This window comes from Oreochromis aureus, linkage group 12, assembly GCF_013358895.1.
Source record: "Oreochromis aureus strain Israel breed Guangdong linkage group 12, ZZ_aureus, whole genome shotgun sequence".
NCBI lineage: Eukaryota > Metazoa > Chordata > Actinopteri > Cichliformes > Cichlidae > Oreochromis > Oreochromis aureus.
The window spans coordinates 6,162,806-6,183,383 of record NC_052953.1 but is presented as its reverse complement, the minus strand read 5'-3'; the positions used below and the strand labels follow the sequence as shown (position 1 = coordinate 6,183,383).

Below are 20,578 nucleotides of genomic sequence, written 5' to 3'. Positions count from 1 at the left end.
TCACCAGTGAAGCTTAAAACCCTCTTGGATGGAACATCAACTCTAAACAAGCACAGTTATGCATTGTGTATAGAATGATCATAAATAAACCTGTGAATAGAAAGGTTAATGTGATGACAAAGATATTCAATGCAATAAGAACCCTGTAAACAATATTACTGTTAAAATAATACTGTAAAACACGTTATCAATGCATTCATCATAAGGCAGATTATATAATAGCAATAAAAGAATCTCTGAATCCCAACACCCTTCAGTGAGGGAGAGTTTGTGAAAAGGTGTATGATGAAAGTTTGCGACGTTGTGTGCCCAGTGAAAAAGCAAGCATTTTCAAATGTTAGCCTGAGCAGAAACACAGTAGCTGATCGCACACGTGAACTTGCCAACAATCTATATAACCAGCTGATGGAGAAGGGATACAGTTTCGTTGCATTCTCCCTGGCTGTGGATGAGAGCAGCGACGCCTCTGATACTGCCCAGCTTTCAGTCTTCATCCGTGGTGTGGACTCAACTCTCTGTGTTACAGAAGAACTTTTAGGATTAAAATCAATGCATGGCACAGCCACAGGGAAGGAAATATTTGAAGAGGTTTCCAAATGTCTAACTGAAGTTGCCATGGGAAAAACTTGTGGGGTTAACGACAGATGGTGCACCAGCGATGTGTGGTCAAAGGAGCGGACTGGTGGGCAGGGTATGGGAGAAGATGCGAGCGGAGAACTGTGCAGGTGAGCTGACTGTTTATCACTGCATCATACCTGTACATCAAGAATCACTTTGTGGCAAAGCCTTAAAGATGGAACATGTTATGACCGCAGTAACACGAGTAGTTAACTTTATAAGAGCCAAAGGTCTGAATCACCGTCAATTCAAATCTTTTCTTGAGGAGTGTGGTTCGGAATACGGAGACATGCCGTATCACACGGAGGTGAGGTGGTTAAGCCGAGGAAAAGTACTGAACAGATGTTTCGAGCTACGTGAGGAAATATTTCAGTTTCTGGAAAGCAAAGGGCAAGACACAGCTGAGCTCAGGGAGCAAGAGTTTCTGTGTGATCTGGCCTTTATGTGTGATATCACGAGCCATCTCGATCCGCTGAACCTGCAGCTTCAGGGACGGGGGCGTATCATCACAGATATGTACACTGCAGTGAGGGCTTTTAAAACGAAATTGTGCCTGTGGCAGAATCAGATGCTACAAGGAAACCTGGGCCATTTTCCCTGCTGCCAAACGATGAACATGTAAATCTCTACTGCTGTGTTCCCATGTGCACAGTTTGCTGAAAAACTCGATGTCGATTTGAACTGCTCAGTAATCTTTTTGCAGTTGACGTGGCAAAAGCACCAACAAACCTCCAAATGGAACTGATTGAACTCGTGTAGTGACACGCTGAAGTCAAAGTATGATGCTGTGGGCGCTTCACAATTTCCACATTTCATCCCTGACACAATGCCTGGGCTCCGCACCCAAGCTGCTCAGATGCTCTCCATGTTCGGCAGCACTTACCTATGTGAGCAACTATTCTCCTCGATGAAGATGGCTAAAACAACTCACAGGAGACGTCTGACCGATGAACACCTTCATTCAATCCTGAGGATTTCCTCAGCTCAGATCCTGAGCCCAGACACTGAGGAACTAGCATCCAAGAAGAAGTGCCAGGTATCTGGCTTGGACACATCAGAGTAGATCAGTATGTAGCAAACTGAGCTATAATTAAAATTTTCTTTGTGCAATTTGTCTTGCTACTCCCAGACATGGGCTTGAATGGTTTCATGTTTAATGATATTTTTATTAGTTAAGTAGTTTATTATTGTTATTTTGTTTTTACATTTATTATTAGCCTGGGGAAAAGGTTTACTGCTAAAATTTAATTCAGAAGGCTGCAAATACAATTTTTATTTAAGAAATTAATTCCAGTGATATGTTATTTAATTGGAATTTCAATTTTGCATGTGTGCAATATTAAGTTATATATATTTTTATATAAGTTATATATCCTTCAGTATAAAGCTTTGCTTCTTCCATATTCAGTTTTTCAGCAAAACTTATTTGAGTCTATAAGAAAAGGTTCCTTGTTATATCTGGAGGAAGATTTTTTTCAATAAATATTAATTTTAGCCCGCGACTTTGTTCCAGTTTTGAATTTTGGCCCACTGTGTATTTGAGTTTGAGACCACTGCCATAGGGTGATAGGAGGTGGGGCGCACCGTGGGCAGACTGGCAGCAGTCTATTGCCGGGCTAACTTTGAGGATATAAAGCTAAATAACACAACACTGTGATGCCTGATTTAAAAACATGAACATTTTGTTGTAAATCAATAATTAAAAAGTCAGAAGAGTTGCTGTAAATGCTTTAGGTAGGTAATACTGTTGACCTTTAAAACATAATCAACAATATAATATTATTGAAGTACTTTGAATTCAAAAACAAAAGCAGCTTCTCTCAACGTGTTTCATTTATTTATTTAAATTATGAATAATGAAAGAAAGAAAGACAGGAGAGTATGGCATAACACAGAACTTTTCATGCACATTTTTATTTATTTTTTTTTTGGGGGGGGGGGGTGTTAAACATGGAATATTAAGTTTTACTTTACAGTTTAATAAATCGATTCAATCAATTTTATTTCCATAGCACATTTAAAAATAACACAATTGACTTCACAAATGTTTCACAATTAGTTCTGAGCAATAGAAGAACAAATGCAGAAAAATTATATATATATATATATATATACATACATACATATATGATTACAACGGTGTTATTATGTCTTTTGTGGGCAAGGCTGTGCAGAACTTATGTGAGCACACCTTTCTACCACAGCACGGACCTCTCCGACCTGGATGCCGTGGTACGTTCCTGAGATGCGCATTCGTTTAGTCACTGTGTTACTGTAGGTTCGGGTGAGGAGAGCAGTAAAAGGGATGTTTACATTGTACTTGTAAGCCAGCATTTTGACTTTGCAGGAGTGGTTTGGTGGGACAGAGACCTGTACTTCAGCAGAGTGGGTGAAGTCTTCTGCATGAGTTGCCCCCTCTGAAAAGTCAATACTTACGAGAGTACTAACCTCAATCATTCCAGATACTATGCTAGGGATTCCTGCACTGAAAGTCTTAGTGACACCAACCGATAGAGAAGCTTGAATGTCCCAACTTTTCTCATCTCTAACCGTCTTAGAAAGAGTTACTGTCTTTGTCACGGAATTGCAACCATTGTTAGAAGTAGAAAAGATACGCATGGTCTCTGGAGGATACCGGGTGGTTTCACCGTCATTAATTTTATACGAGACATCAGAGATGCGCTCACTCTTCACATCCCTATTGATGGTCAGCACCTCATAGTACCAATACCAATATTCTGTACCTTTCCAAGGAAGATAAAATGCCCTGTTCCTAGGATGCACTTTACCCAGACCATACTTGTTTTTTCCAACATACACCTTATCACTAGAACATGTTCTGACTGCATGTTCAGACACTGAACCAAAGGAACCTTCTTTCCACTCCAGGATCTCAAAGTTGTCTTCATTCACAAGGATATCAAAGAAGGGTGCACGATACTCTATGTCGGCATAAGGGAAGTGGCAGAAATCTCCCAAGCTATGGCTGTAGAAGCCAGCAATGCATTTAAATTTGCAGACATAGTCAGTACGTTCCTCAATTGTGTTGTAAATTGACACTGCTCCATCAGGGAGGGAACCACGCCAGGTCTGCCATTTCACATTACTCTTATTATCATACGCCTGCCTTTTCTGTTTCGTCTTGGCAGGAAAAAAAAGATGTTGATATACTGATGTGTTAACTGAGATGTCTGTAATTTCAGGAGCTCTGTCCTCCAGATCTGGGTTCAGAGAGGTCACTACACGAAAGAAAAGAAAAAGATTATTTTTTTTAAATCCTCATATACAAGTGTGAAAAGATGAAACTTCAGATTTTGCTCTTTCTAAAGTTCACAAGGTCCACACAGTTTAGACTTGACTATGATATTTCCTCCAAACAGGTTAGAACCAAATCATGGTCCCAAAAAATTTAAATATGAACTGGACTGTGGATTTAAACAATTATTTCACCCCAGATTATTCTGTGACATTTTTAAATGGGTTAATTCAAATTTAATTAGGAGATCAGCAATTCTATTGCTGTAACCTAAATGAATGATCCAAGGACAAATTTGTGGTGTTTGTTGTGTTGCAACCTTTAGACTGACATATCCTGGTCTTTAGCTGTTTGATTAGAGATTATTGCTACTGAGCACATAGTGTACAGTGGGTTTATCTGAGCATTTAAGCATTTAAAAAAGTAGTTTTAGAGCCAGTATCACGAAGGCGAATCTAACTTTCTTGTTTGTTTCACAAAATGACTCATGAGGACACTTTTGTAAATTCATAATGCCAGTTACATTTTACCATTTCTGTCCTCTGAGGGCTTCTTCATGATGTCCTGAGGACTGGCTGAGGAGAGAGCCAGCAGCAACAGCAATGACAGCTTTAATAAAAAAGAAATGTTTTATTGCAAACAGTTTATATTGCAGTCATTAATTAGCTGACCACCACTGTTTACATATTAAACACAAAGTCTGCACAAGAAACATGAAATTCAAACTTCTGGTAAAAAGTAAAAACTAAAATATATTTATTTAAAACAAAAATATTAGAAATTAAATATTAAATTATCTGCAGCAATAACTCAAAAGTCTGCTTTGTTTTGCAGTTTTATATTTAAGTTAAAGTTTCAAAACCTGTTTAAACATCTACAGTAAAGTGAAAAGTTACTCACCATCATTAGTATGGCCTAAGTCTGTCTAGGTCTGACCTGTGGCTGGTTTATATATCTGAAACTGCAGACCGATATGTTTATTTTGGACTCTGACCAATCAACAAATGGGTGAAAGTAGAGATCAATAACCCGTTACAGTTGTCTGTTTATGCTTGTGTCAAATTGCATTTATTACCTTTCCAACGTTGCAACATTGCTTCCTTCCTCATTAACAGCCACTTGTCTCTGCACTAAAAGTAAAATAAAAATTCAATATAATATTTAAGTGACCTTTTGTCTTTTATTTCATGTTTACATTTAGAGAAAACATTTTTGTTCATGTTGATCCTTAATGAAACTGCTGAAATAAAGTTTAAGATTCCATCTGATAAACAAAATGTCATAATGTTTCACACATTAATACTGATAATAATACAGTGTAACTGCTTTTTGCAATTACATACATTTGTGCATTGTCACATTGTCTTTCTGAAGTAATTAAAACCTTTTATTTATTTATTATTAATCAAACTTTATTTAACCAGGAAGATCCCATTGAGATTAAAAAGCTCTTTTTCAAGGGAGACCTGGCCAAGATAGGCAGCAGCACGTGTCTCACAGTTACAGAGATTATTCAAACACAGGCATCAACAACACACATGCAACAATAAGTGAAAGAAAACAAATAAAATAAAATTCAATTTAAAAAAAAAAAAAAAAAAGGCAGTTAAAATGACAATCTAATTAAAACAGTTGCATATTATGGACTTGGCCTCAAGGATTCGTAGTTTAGATTTAAAAGCACTTAATGAAATGAATTCAGTCATTTTCCAGTCCTTCTGCAGTTTGTTCCAAGCCGAGGGTGCTAAATTGACAAAAGCTCTTTTACCAAGTTCAGTTCGGGCAAGTGGAACAGAAAGCAACAAGTAACCATGCGGACGAAGAGAATACCGACCAGCATGTTTCATTGCAAGCAGGGAACATATATAAGAAGGCAGCAACCCAAGTATTGCCTTATATATAAAACTGTATAAATGAGAGTTCCTCCGACTTACCAAAGCAGGCCATCCTACCTGAGAGTATAACTCACAGTGGTGAGTCTGAAATTTACGGTTAGTGATGAACCTCAGAGAAGCATGATACACAGAATCAACCATTCGAAGACATTGAGTAGAAGCATTCATATATAGAATATCACCAGAATCCAGCACAGGCAAGAATGTTGCAGCAACAAGCCGCTTCTTTGTATTAAAAGAGAAACACAAGTTATTTTGAAAATAAAATCTCAGTTTTAACTTCAGGTTTTTCACAAGATACTCTACATGTGGTTTGAAGGTGAGCGAGTCATCAATTAAGATTCCCAGATATTTATAGGTGTGAACCAACTCTATTTTATTACCTTCAAGAGTGGTTACCGATGGGATTATATTGGCCAAATTCCTTGATTTAGAAAACAGCGTGAGCTTTGTTTTGTCTGCATTGAGAACAAGTTTCAGCTGAAGTAATGAGTGCTGGATAGCAAAAAAGGCTTTCTGCAAAGAGTCAATGGCTTGGACAAGAGTTGAACCACAGCTGTAAATAACTGTATCATCAGCATAGAAGTGCAAGTTTGCATCTGGCACATTTAGACCAAGATTGTTTATGTAAATAATAAATAGAAGTGGACCTAATACAGAACCCTGTGGCACTCCATTGTGCACTGTAACAAAGTTAGAACATAAACCGTCAGATTTTATGCACTGAGACCTGTTACTGAGGTATGTCTGTGAAGGTTCTCAGTCATCCAGGTCATCGTAGTCAAAGGAGTTTGCAAAGAAAAGCGTCTGGACTTCTTTAAGTTGCTTGAAGACGTTTCACCTCTCATCCGAGAAGCTTCTTCAGTTCTAAGGTCAAATGGCGAGAGTCCCAGATTTAAACCCAGTGGGAGTATCCCCCAAGGAGGGACAAAGGACCCCTGGTGATCCTCTAATCACATGCGCCAAGGTGTGGCGGGTGTGGGACCTAATCAGCCAGGGTTTCGGGTGAGCCCATTGTGAAACCTGGCCCCACCTTGTCATGTGAATTCCTGAGGTCAGATGGCCCAGGATGTGAGTGGGCGTTAAGGCGTCTGGGGAGGGAACTCAAAACTGGATTATAGATGGCAGACAGTTGGTGTCGTAAACCACCGCCTCTGTTCAAAGATGGTCGCTCACAGTGGACATAGATGGCCTCTTTCACTCCTCTTTCAAACCATCTGTCCTCTCTGTCCAATATGTGAACATTGGCATCCTCGAAAGAGTGACCTTTATCCTTAAGATGCAGATGGACAGCTGAGTCTTGTCCTGTGGAGGTGGCTCTTCTATGTTGTGCCATGCGCTTGTGAAGTGGCTGTTTGGTCTCTCCAATGTAGAGGTCCGGGCATTCCTCGCTGCGGTACAGTGCAGCGAGGAAGACTCAGCTGTCCATCTGCATCTTAAGGATAAAGGTCACTCTTTCGAGGATGCCAATGTTCACATATTGGACAGAGAGGACAGATGGTTTGAAAGAGGAGTGAAAGAGGCCATCTATGTCCACTGTGAGCGACCATCTTTGAACAGAGGCGGTGGTTTACGACACCAACTGTCTGCCATCTATAATCCAGTTTTGAGTTCCCTCCCCAGACGGCTTAACGCCCACTCACATCCTGGGCCATCTGACCTCAGGAATTCACATGACAAGGTGGGGCCAGGTTTCACAATGGGCTCACCCGAAACCCTGGCTGATTAGGTCCCACACCCGCTTTCACACCTTGGCGCATGTGATTAGAGGATCACCAGGGGTCCTTTGTCCCTCCTTGGGGGATACTCCCACTGGGTTTAAATCTGGGACTCTCGGCCATTTGACCTTAGAACTGAAGAAGCTTCTCGGATGAGAGGTGAAACGTCTTCAAGCAACTTAAAGAAGTCCAGACGCTTTTCTTTGCAAACTCCTTTGACTGTTACTGAGGTAGTTTGAGAACCATGCCACTACTCTCTCAGAGAGTCCTGACTGGAAGAGTCTAAGTTTTAAAATACAATGATCAACAGTGTCAAATGCTTTTGACAAATCAATAAAAAACCTTTAATTAAATAATATTGTCTCAATTATTGCGAAGGTCATATTTTCACTTAACTCTGTCCATCTTACCCTATTATACCCTATAATGATGTGCTACGTGATCGCTAGTGACACAGCTATCTTAGCATAACATAAACACAGTGAAGCTGGAGAATGAACACTAACTTTTTTCCACTCAATAAAAGTTAGTATGAGGCTTCCCGATGGTTATGGACAAATGCAATTGCATGACAGGATGTTGTAAACGGACCAAATCTTAGTCAGGAGAACAACTGAGATAATCCATCCACAATACAAGGCTATTCATTAGTATACTGCAACAACATGGGAATAGAGCAGCTGTGAGAGAATTCAGCATTAATGAATCAAAGGTACAGAAGTGGAGGAAGGTACACATTTTTTTTAAAACATTCTTAAACAATACTTACAAAGTCAGAAGAGTAGAGGTGTAATAAATCAGATACTTTTAATAAATCAATTAAGCATCATTTTTATTTCTATAGCACATTTAAAAGCAACAAAATTGACCAAAGTGCTTGAGATGAGTGCATGTCAATATATTTAACATTAAAACAAAACATAAACATAGAGCAAGCCTGAGGGAACTTAAACTGTACTTAAATTAAAAGCCAACATTGAAAAGGGAGTTTTAAGACGCGATTTGAAAGGCTGTATAGACTCTGAAGTACAAACATTGATTGCCAAGTTATTCAGAGTCTATGCTGCAAAAGCAAAGGCCCAATCACCTCTATGCTTCAATCAAGATCTCAGCTGTACCAAGAGCATCTGGCTATATGTATATGTAATGTACACTCACACACACATATATATGTATTTTATGGGCAAGGCTGTGCAGAACTTAGGTGAGCACACCTTTCTACCACAGCACGGACCTCTCCAACCTGGAGGCCGTGGTATGTTCCTGAGATGTGTAATTTTTTAACCCTAATCTTCCTGTAGATTCGGGAGAGAAGAGCAGTGAAAGGCATGTTTACATCATACTTGTGAGCCATCAATGTGACATTGCAGTAGTGGTTTGGTGGGATGGAGACCTGAACTTTAGCAGAATGGTCTACCGCTTCTGTTTCAGTCGGCACTCCTGTAAAGTCCAATATGCTGTCAGTCGTGCTAACCTCAATCGCTCCATTTACCATGTTAGGAATTCCTATCCGGAAAGTCTTCCTGGCACTAAACAAGGGGAGAGCACCCAAATCCCACCATTTGTCATATATAACTCTCTGTGAAAGAGTAACTGTCTTTGTCACTGGATTGCATCCATTGTTAGAAATGGGATCGACCCTTATGATTGATGACGATCTAATGACGAAACTGGTGTTACGGCCCATATAGGGGCCAGGCCATAACATGAACGAAGCACTCGCTCACCTCCCAAGACCCACAAAAAAAAAAATCTGACACTTCGGGGTGAGCCCAGGCCAAACTAATTAACAAAAGAAACTAACTCCGATTCCCACACACATAATCTTATGCAATATAACGAAAACAAAAACCAAAACAAAGAGTCTGACCTCCTTAACCTACTCAGAACAGGAGAAAAACGAGTGATCAAAAGAAACAACACATCACCCCTACCCACTCCACTTCCTAAACTGCTACAGGGTACTTCAGTCACACATGTATGACTCAGTAGTTGTTTGATAGCTTGCTGTGAAACATCACACCGAGCACATCTACTGCGTACTATCCCCCCAAAAGCCGAAGAGGAGAGTCCTGGCCCCTAGACCTGCCACTGTAGCAGAAATGATGACGGATGATGATGGCAGCAGCAGCTGTTCTTCTCTGCGTGAGTAGCTTAATGTTGTTCGTGTGTACTTTATGTTAAGTAGGCTAACCACGCTATTAAATTAATGCATGTAAGGTGAACTAGCAAACACTGTCGTAGTTACATGCAGCTGTCTTCTTGTTTGATGGCAGATACTCGCTTCACCCTGGCCAAAAAGGCTAAAATGACCAAAGAAAAAGTGGAAAACAGTTAAACATGAGAGGTTTTTGGACAAAGTTTGTGTTTTTTCCATTGTTTAAGCCAGTGGTTCCCAAACTTCTTTTTGCCAGGCCCCCCTTTGTTTTTCAAGAAAAATGTCCCCCCCTCCGCACGCACATCCTCCAACCACACACACCCATATTTTGCTCCATTGCGGTTTATTTCACACCTCAAACATTTAGTAAACAATTAAGCAAATACAAGTAATCTGCAATAAATTACAGGTAGTAATAAAATAAACTACTAACTCTTTCACGCTACGTCCGCACCTACACGGGTATTTTTGAAAGCGCAGCTGTTTCGTCCACGTAAACGGCATTTCGAATCACCGAAAACTGAGATTTTTTAAAACTCCTTTTTTGCATTTACGTGTGGACGAGGAATACATAGTTCCTCACGCAACGTCAAAGGTATGTGCCTTTTTTCAAGTCACGCTGTGCGCCATGTTATTGTCTTCATGAGATGAATTGCAGAATGGCAGATAGAGACACAATACTGTTAATCTGACTGTCTGCACGTTTTACATGCTTACATATACACACGCAGTTACTGTCCCTCTATTTAGAAAGGCAGAGGCGTCACGGTGTAATTATTTTACGTGTAGTTGTTTTTTCCCCTGTGTAATTGACCCTGTGCACGAGAAAATGCTAACTTCCTGGTTTGAGACTGGATGTGGGGTTGTACATTTCCGGTTGCTTTACTTTACGGTCAATCGCTACTGCGAAGATATATGCCAAAATCATGTCCAAAACTCGAAAACGGAAAGATCGCGTTAAGTTACAAAGAGGAGAAGGTGGGAACACTCACCTGTTGTGTCATAAAAAGTCTAATGATCAATTTTGACGTTTCAAGAGTTTAGATCGATCAGTTGTTTACATCACTCAACACAAGCAGAACTGCATTACAGAATCAGAAGACACATCGTCCACATTCAGAAGCACATCTCTGTATAGTGACTGGTCTTATGATTTAAACAGAGAAATGTTCAGCATTCAAACTACAGGTGAACAATAGTCAAACCAGATGTTTCCCCATTATGTCGATATCAGCTAGTCAAGTACACACCTGGACAGCATGTTAACAAACCATGAAAAAAAGCCACACAAAAAATGAATGATTGCTGGAAAGGGTTTCTATACATTAGTATTTACGAAGGATATGTTGTGACTTACCTTCAAAATTACAGAGGTCCCTCACTATAACGCAGTTCACCTTTCACCTCGCTGTTTCGCAGATTTTTTTTAGTGCAAGTTTGCATGCTTTTTTTTTTTTACATCACATTGTGTCCTGCGTCCTGATCGCTGCAGACGATCTCCTCCGTGACCTCTCCTGTACAGTACAGAATCGCTGCATCGATCGCTAGCAGTGTGACTCTAAAGTGCAGTACTGTATGTCCACGATGTCCACGCGTCAAAAAATAAAATTGGCTACTTGATTTCACCTATCGCTGGTTATTTTTAGAACATAACACCCGTGATAAACGAGGGACAGCTGAGAAATATAACATTTGAATCCCTTTTCTCTTTTGCTATGAGGCATCATTTACAGATATATTGGGTAAATGCCCAAGACATCTATAGAAATGTAAATCGCCGCTTGATTCATTCATTTGCTTAACTTGTTTTGGACCGTAAACAAGGCGCGAATAGGACACCGGAGTTACCGCACTGGAAGTAGCATATGCTAACGTGCACATAGTCAATAATATTCAACATTGCTATCAATACATTTTTCAAAAAATGTCTCTGTGCAAAATGGGTTCAAAAACATAAACAGCTGTGGGATACTGTTTGTCCGTGATTTGAAGAGCCCAACGCTGCTCCCGACACAGGGAAAAGCAATTCTGCAGGGGAGACCTACCTCAGCACTTGTGCAGGTGAAGCCAAAGTGAAGATATGCTTCAACATATTTTCTAGTCTTTGGCTTAGAATGAAGTTGTTTTGGAAACATATTCAGCGATGCTTCATCTCCTGCTTTGCGTTTGTGTCGCCGCCCTGTGCTAGCAGTGTCCATGCGTTTTGTTTCCCCCCCCTCTTTCATGCCGCGCCCCCCCTGCAATGGCTCTGGGCCCCACACTTTGGGAAGGTCTGGTTTAAGCACTGCTTCCAGCCAAGAGTGATACCATATATGCCCTATAGCTGCAGAAAAGGTTAACATTGTTATCTTTTTACAAAAAACCCCCAGCTGAACATGAGAGGTTTTTGCACAAATTGTGTGTTCTCCATTCTTAAAGCACTGGTTTGAGCACCGTTTAAGCACCGGCACTGTTTCAAAAGTACCAGTTTGGTACTGGTATCGGATAAAACCTAAACGATACCCATCCCTACACAGTGATATTTGAGAAGTGAAATGAAGTTTACTGGATTTACAGAAAGTATGCAATAATTGTTTAAACAAAATCAGGCAGGTGCATAAATTTGGGCACCACACCAAAAGAAATGAAATCAATGTCTGTGAAGGTTCTCAGTCATCCAGGTCATCATAGACTAAGGAGCTTGGGAAGAAAAGCATCTGGACTTCTTTGAGTGGCTTGAAGACGTTTCACCTCTCATCCGAGAAGCTTCTTGCTTCAATGGTGGAGAGTCCCAGATTTAAACCCAGTGGGAGTTTCCCCCCAAAGAGCGACAAAGGACCCCTGATGATCCTCTACCTATTCACATGAGCCAAGGTGTGAAAGAGGGTGTGGGTCCCAATCAATATTTAGTAGATCTGCCTTTTGCAGAAATTACAGCCTCTAAATGCTTCCCGTATGTTCCAGTGAGAGTCCGGATTGTGGTTGAAGGTATTCTGGACCATTCGTCTTTACAAAACATCTGTAGTTCATTCAGGTTTGATGGCTTCTGAGCTCTCTTTAACTCACACCACATGTTTTCAATAATATTCAGGTCTGGGGACCAGAGATGGGCAGTAACGCATAACGCGTTACTGTAATCTGATTACTTTTTTCAAGTAACGAGTTATGTAAGGGATTACTATTGCAAAAACGGTGATTAGATTACCGTTACTTTCACTTTTTTGCGAGAATGTCTCATGACAGTGACGTAATATTGGCCTGGGCTCACCCCGAAGTGTGCGGGAGACAGTATGAGCATGCAGCGTTTAAAGCGTGGAAGTACTGACCTTATTTTGAGTTTGATTCCATAAAAAGTGACAAAAATATTAGTGTCCGCTGTGCGTGGGAAGAAAACTTCTTTTTACAGCGAAAAAAACCCCCCTAAACTTCCAAGCAAGCAGCGAGTGCGCTACGATGTAATGTGAAATTCACAGAGAAACTCGCGGATTCTTCAACTGAGCGCTGCGGCACACCTGCACCAATGTAAACCTCCGCCTTCCCCAGTTCTGCTTTACAGGTGAAAATAGAGCAACAGGACCGCTAGTCTTTGATTTTATTTATTTTCTGCTGTGTTTTACTTGCATCTATTTGAAAGAGTGAGTGTAAACACAAAAAAATATTTTATTTTATTTGCTGGAATGTGCAGAAAATAGGTTTAAATGTTAAACAAATTTCTTCCAGTCAGAGAATGTTGCATATAATTAAGTTTTTGCTTGATGCATAAAGTTAAAAGATTTAAAGTTTAAACGTTTAAAAAGAGACGTTCCCATTTGATTACATTTTGTATGATGGATTATGCAGAAAAAGTAGAATTGGGTTGAAAGATCTATAGCTTTATCACCTATTCAGGTTGTAAATCGTGTTTTTTAAAAGTAACTAAGTAACTAAGTAATTAATTACTTTTGAAAATAAGTAATTAGTAAAGTAACGGGATTACTTTTGGGGAGAGTAATCAGTAATTAGTAACTGATTACAAGTAACTTGACCAACACTGCTGGGGACTTAGATGGCCATTCCAGAACGTTGTGCTTGTTCCTCTGCATGAATGCCTTAGTGGATTTTGAGCAGTGTTTTGGGTCGTTGTCTTGTTGAAAGATCCAGCCCCGGCACAGCTTCAGCTTTGTCACTGATTCCTGGACACTGGTCTCCAGAATCTGCTGATACCGAGTGGAATCCATGTGTCCCTCAATTTTGACAAAATTCCCAGTCGCTGCACTGGCCACACAGCCCCACAGCATGATGGAACCACCACCATATTTTACAGTAGGTAGCAGGTGTTTTTCTTGGAGTGCTGTGTTCTTTTTCCTCCATGCATAATGCCCCTTGTTATGCCCAAATAACTCATTTTTAGTTTCATCAGTCCACAGCACCTTATTCCAGAATGAAGCTGGCTTGTCCAAGTGTGCTTTAGCATACATCAAGCGGCTCTGTTTGTGCTGTGGGTGGAGAAAAGGCTTCCTCTGCATCACTCTCGCATACAGCATCTCCTTGTGTAAAGTGCGCTGAATAGTTGAACGATGCACAATGACTCTATCTGTTGCAAGATGATGTTGTAGGTCTTTAGTGCTGGTCTGTGGATTGACTCTGACTGTCATCATTCGTCACTTCTGTCTACCTGAGATTTTTCTTGGTCTGCCACTTCGAACCTTAACTTGAACTGAGCCTGTGGTCTTTAATTTCTCAATATGTTCCTAACTGTGGAAACAGACAGCTTAAATCTCTGAGACAGCTTTCTGTATCCTTCCCCTACACCAGGAGTAGGGAACGTTAGTCCTCGAGAGCCGGTGTCCTGTAGGTTTTAGAAATGTCTTTTATCCAACACAACTGATTTAAATGGCTTAATTACCTCCTCCACATTTTTTGAAGTTCTCCAGAGGCCTGGTAATGACCTTATCATTTGTGTCAGGTGTGGTGACCCAGGGTGAGATCTAAAACCTACAGGACACCGGCTCTCGAGAACTGACATTCCCTACCCCTCCCCTAAAACATGATGGTGAACAATTTGTCTTCAGGGCATTTGAGAGTTGTTTTAAGACCCCCATGTTGCTACTTTTCAGAGAAAATTAAAAGAGGAGGGAAACTTACAATTGACCCCCTTAAATACTCTCTCATTATTGGATTCACCTGTGTATGTAGGTCAGGGGTCACTGAGCTTACCAAGCCAATTTGAGTTCCAATAATTAGTTCCAAAGGTTTTCGAATCAATAGAATGACAACAGTGCCCAAATTCATGCCCCTGCCCGATTTTTTTAAACAATTATTACACACTTGTGTCTCTCATATGCATATATATATATATATATAGCACCTTTAGGCAACGTTTGTTTTAATTTGGCACTATATAAATAAAATAGAATTGAATATATTTAACTGCCTTTTTTTTTGTAACAGCCAACCATTTATACAGGAAAATAATGACTATTAATAAAAATCGAGAGAGGCCGTCAGTGATCACTGACTGTTTTTAGGGGCTTGTTGACATGAAATAGGACAAGATACAAAGCATTAAAATATGTTAAATATGTTAAAAGCACAATAGCCCTATTAAACGCCGAGTACTTTGGGAAGCAGGATTCACATGTCATCACTTAAAGGCCGGATAGCAAATGTGCATTATGAGAGCAAGAAACCATCACACTTCTCAAGACAGATACAGTTTATTGTGCATGGGCACAGCAGAAGCCCACAGTGGGTATCACTCTGAGACTCACATTGTATAGCAATAGGTGGCTAGAAAAATGTTGGCTTGTCTGAGTCTTGATTTCTGCTGCAACATTAATTCATTGTTCATGTTTTTTCACTACCTCCACATTGTGACTGATGATGATGTGACTGATGAAAGATGAGGACCCATGTTAGTAGTTCAGCTTGAAAGGCTGAAATACTGGGTCAGTATATGTGGATTTGTCTTGGAGTGGTTCTCTTCATATTCGTATGAACAATACTTTTTTGTGGCAGTTTGTAAGTACAGCTACACGAAGGGGAGACATAGGAGCAAAGACGGGGAGATGTAACAACCGAAAGCTAAACATAATAACCTAGGGACTAGGACTAAACTTTCAAATAAGGCTACATCCACACAATTGCGTTTTTCTCTCGTTGTCTCAGTGTTGCCTCCCGTCCACACTGAGACAGCCTTTTCGCTGATGGAAAACGCAGCGTTTTCAAACCGCTCTCAAAAATGAATACATTTGAAAACGGTGCTTTCGTGTCACAGTGTGGACAGCAAAAGCGACTTTCTAAAATGCATGTTAGTATAATGATGCAGTCATGTGACCAATTAAACTAAGATAGGGGAGGGCATTATACAGCAGTTGTTTGTTTGTTCTAAATTTTGACAGCCCTATTAAAGATTAATATCAGTTTGTACAGGCTCCAGATAGCTTTTCTTCAAATTCTTTAAGTCTCACTCGCTTTTGCAACTTTGTGCTTTTGTGTTACTCACTGCAACAACTCCACCTCATTGTTAGTCCGTTTAAAAAACTCGGTGCTTTTCCTCAACATTTTGTTGCAATGTTTCAAAGAGCCGGAAAGTAAATAAACGGCACACAGAAATGAGGCAGGTCGAATCTTCTTGCATTTCACACATGCGCAGTACTGGAACATAAGCGTTTTCAGCCGTTTGAATGTGGTAACTCTGTGAAAAATGACTGAAAACAACAGTGTGGATGAAAACGCAGTTTTCAAATCTATCCGGGCTAGCGAGGACGCATGTTCATGTTTTTTCTCACTCTGATTTCTTCTTTTCGCACGTTGAAGCTTGTTGTGGAAGTTTTTTCCACTTAAATAAAGCCTGCAGATGAGCAGTGAGCGGTAGCCAACATTCTTTAATCCAAAGCACACAAAGACATACAAACAAGCTTGTGGAGCCCCTGCATGTCCGCGGGACAGACGGTCAGCAGAGTCTCACTGAGAGTAGTGTGGCTCTCACTTAAATACCTTCTCCAGGAACAAAAGGCAGTACACAGATGTTTCACACCTTAAGATTCACCACTCCCTGGAAGAGACAAAAGACTCTTCCTGTGGAGTTGTCTGCTTCCCCCAACTTCCTAACTAGACCCCCACCATTTGTCTTACAGTATGGGTGTCAGACATGTTAAAATCCAGTGGCACCAAGGCATAATACAATAAAATAATGTGATTAATACATCAGTAAAAGAAATTCCTATACAATCCCACCCTTTGATTCTTAAATCAAGAATCACATTAAAACCAGAATTTCTTTCCTGTATATCACATCAACATTATTGTACACTTAAAGGAGTTTCACACTGTGTATCCTAACTTCACTGTTCTCCCACCACCATTTGTTCATCTTTAATCTTCCCCCCAATCTAAGCTCTCACATGCAAATGGCAACAACAATGATACAGAGGAAAGGTCTTCTCCAGAGTGTCAAAGTACTTTGCATGGCAAAGTGAAAAAGCATTAGGTGGTCATTCTCAGTTCCCGATCATGGCTCCTGGTGTCTGTGCCATTGACAGAGTTGTAATTCCACCGCTGATCTCCCTCTGTGCTGTCACCTTTGGAGCTTGGCATGCTCTCTCCATCCCTCGATTTCCGTTCCATCGCGGCTGTAGATTTAAGGCAGAGCACGTTGTACACCTTAGTTGTCTTCCTCAACGTCAACGTAGAAACTGTTCATTTCATTTTAAGATTTTGCTGTTAGAAATCTCCTCCTGACAATCCTTTGGAAGCCCAGTGGTGCAGCCCACTGTTGTTTGTCTGCTGTCCTGCAGATGGTCCATGCTTCTCACTGGTCCTGTTGAAGCGTCCTTTCTCGTGGTCTGTATCTGCGTCAATCCTTCCATATCCCTCATGTCACGGTCTCTGCAATTTAAAAATGAAAGCTTCCACGGAAAACCCTCTCTTGCCCTATGTCAGCTTAGCACAATTAGACATGCACAATGAAGTCGTGCATTGTCTCTTAAAAAATTCCCAGGGATTCTCCCCTGAAGTAGCTTCACTCCAGGCCCTGTCGTAAGAAAACATTAGCCAGTGGTGTGTCCTGCTGTAAATCATGTGATTAGATCCCACGATTACCCCTTTGCTGTGAAAAAGTGATGTTAGCGCAGCGCATCTGTATGCAGATTTCTCACAGTGACCTCTGTACTGTAAACAATACAAGGTCATGAATAACACACTGCTGGTAAATTCACAAAGACACAGAAAGTGGTGATTAAAAGGTTAAGTCAGCACGGCCCAAAAGCCCATGCAACCTGTTGCTGTCACCTTTCTGCTCCTGTAAAAAGAAACATACATACATCCACCCTTTTGTCAGGTCAAGGTGGAGGTGCAATCTTGCATACTGGTGTCAAGTCAGTCAAAGCTTTTGTCAGTCCAGTCAGTCCCCATTTTTTATTTGCTGACAGTAGAACCTCTCGTGACGCAATAAGTTTCTACTGCCAGCAATGACGTCATTTCAAAAAAAAGAAAAATAATTTAGACTGGTTTTCATCGCCGAATCCTTTTTGGCAGGGACTTGTTTTCTGATTGTCCCAAATAAGTGGCTTTCTCCCGAGCCCATTTTAATTTTTGAGAAACTCACTTGCGATTGTTCAACATGTTGTGTAGCGCTTTCGATCCCGATCTTGCAGGCCTGCTTCAAAAAGAGAAAATTGCCAAACAAAAATCTCAGTGCACTGTTAAAAATCAAAAAATATGAAGGCCTCTTTTTAGAACTTGTCTAAGCATACTCTCTTAGAATTACAGATCAAAACGAAACTAATTGGCAGTTTCAAAGTGGTACCAAAGGAAAATGCAAAATCCCCAAAACTTTCATCCACCAGTCACACACCTCACACAACAATATTCTATTAGATAACGAGTTTTGTTTTCCCCCATGTGACCAGATGTGTGTTATGATAAGACCTCCCCCACACATCAGAAACAAGAAACTCAATAATCTATCAGTCTCCACTCACCTGACCCCCCTGCAGCATTCTGTTCACCCCTGCAATGATTCAATCATCCTTCCCCAAAATAATACTAGTTCACTAGTCTATGTGTCACTTCTTAACCCACTAAGTGAACCGGACAAGATGATGGTAACAGCAATGCATGCTTAAAATGCTATTTGGTCTTCATGAGCTTCATTGCATGTGTGTTTGTGTTAGTAGGATTAATGCATTTTTCTGTTTGTGTAATTTTTGTGTACCTCTCCTCTTTGCGGTGCTCCAGACACTTTTCAATTCTCCACGCAAGGCAGTCGTTTTCCTTCCCAGTTTCCTAAACCCAAATTTCAGTTCCCAAACTAAAACAGCCATGTTCTCCCCTGCTCCTTCCACTGTGGTCTCATCTCATCTCTCCCCCCTTGCAGCAGTCCAGTGAGAGTCAGTTTTCTTTCAGCTTCGTCCTGTGGTTTCCACTGTCTCATTTTGCCATTTTGCTCCAACAGTGGCAAATGTCCAACTCAGACAGTCTTTTCAAAGGTCCATTCACACACAGTGAAGTTGCAGCTCGTTGGAAATGCACATCCATCCATCCAGTCATGATGATGCCATTTTCTCCTTGCTGTTGCTGTCTTGCACAGCTGCTGCTGCTGGACCTTTTCTTCACTGCTCAGGATACTGCTCTAAGCTCTTGATATCCATCTTGTTGTTCTGGAACTGCATTTCTTGTCTTCAGGGAGAGATTCTTGGAGCTTGTGTTCTCAGGGTGACAAACACATGGAAGTTAAGCTGTAAAACAATTCAGCCAAAACTGGGCTTGAGTGTTTCTAAATGATGTTAACCTATAATTTTCCCGACTGCTGAACGTGGAAAATTGATCCGGGTCTGCTCTTCACCTGCAAGTGACACACTGAGACATTTTGATCATTCTTCTCATTGCTTAAAAACACACGTCTCCCCTCTCTGGTTCTGAAGTCCCCTTTCTTAAAAACCCAGAGAGATTGTAGTTGTTCTACTCTCTTCCTATTTTATTGCTTATTTACTTTTTTGCTTATTTTTATCAAGTCTGCTAAAAAAGAAATTTTTGCGTGTCCACCCTAGGGGAGCTGGTGGTCTGCAGTACCACCGTCTCCCGCTAGTTGGAAACAACAATTTTTACGCACATTTCTACACTCCTCTCTCTTTTTTTTTCTTTTCCTTGTTTTGTTCCCCATTTTCAAAATTTTGAACCCCATTTTCTCTGTGTTTTTTTTTTCCACACACACACAACAACTTTTCCCACACATCCATTCTCTGCAATCTTACACACCACACATTTACTCAGTTCTTAACATACAGTCACACATTGAGTTTTGTCCCTGGCCGCCCGGTAGAGCGCTTGCCGCAGTCGCCTCTCGAGCCGCTAATCCGGCTCCGCTGACTGCCCCTGGAATCTAGATTCTCTATTACTGCACGAGGCGTCCCCCATGAGGTTCCTTGCCTTCTACGGACCAAGGAACGAACACCGCCACCCCCAGTCTCCTTTGAAGAAGTTAGGATCTTTTAGAAGACGCTAGAGATGTCACTCCGTGATTCTACACGAAGACTCTCCGTGATTCTACACGAAGACTCCCTCGGAGCTCTTGCCCTGGAAGGTCGTAACACTTTCACCTTCTTGAGCTCCCCGAAGGCTGCAACACACTCACCTCCTCGGCCAGACATAAAACTCTCATGACTTGTTACAAGTTAGCTACAACTCACCCATCTGCAGGAGTCCCCTCAAAGTTGATGGTCTCGTTGGTGGCTGAAACACACGGCTCCGTGACTCCTCCATTTCCTTCGCTTCAACAGCTGGTAGGACAAAGGTACCTTTTACCTCAGGGGTGATCAGCCCGTCCACGGAAGCGTTGTTCAGCGACCACACGGACCACCCTGCTCACAGCGCCATTCTGTTGTGGAAGTTTTTTCCACTTAAATAAAGCCTGCAGATGAGCAGTGAGCGGTAGCCAACATTCTTTAATCCAAAGCACACAAAGACATACAAA

At 41.0% G+C, this 20,578-nt stretch overlaps 1 protein-coding gene across 1 annotated transcript; it reads right to left on the bottom strand.

The window, feature by feature from the left end:
* Positions 1 to 2,610: 2,610 nt before the first annotated feature.
* On the bottom strand, positions 2,611 to 4,432 carry LOC116333913 (natterin-3-like). The gene is made up of 2 exons (XM_039620825.1): positions 4,405 to 4,432; positions 2,611 to 3,857 (listed from the first exon to the last, which is right to left on the bottom strand). The coding sequence occupies exons 1-2, from the start codon at positions 4,430 to 4,432 to the stop codon at positions 2,764 to 2,766; spliced, it is 1,122 nt and encodes a 373-aa protein (XP_039476759.1). The 3' UTR covers positions 2,611 to 2,763.
* Positions 4,433 to 20,578: the final 16,146 nt, after the last annotated feature.

What these genes read in the sequence shown, in the direction of transcription:
- LOC116333913 (XM_039620825.1), bottom strand. Translation starts at nt 4,432, where the DNA reads ATGAAGAAGCCCTCAGAGGACAGAAATG. An exon ending in GCCCTCAGAGGACAGAAATG is followed by an intron (nt 3,858 to 4,404) that starts GTAAAATGTAAC and finishes TCTTTCGTGTAG; the next exon opens with TGACCTCTCTGAACCCAGAT.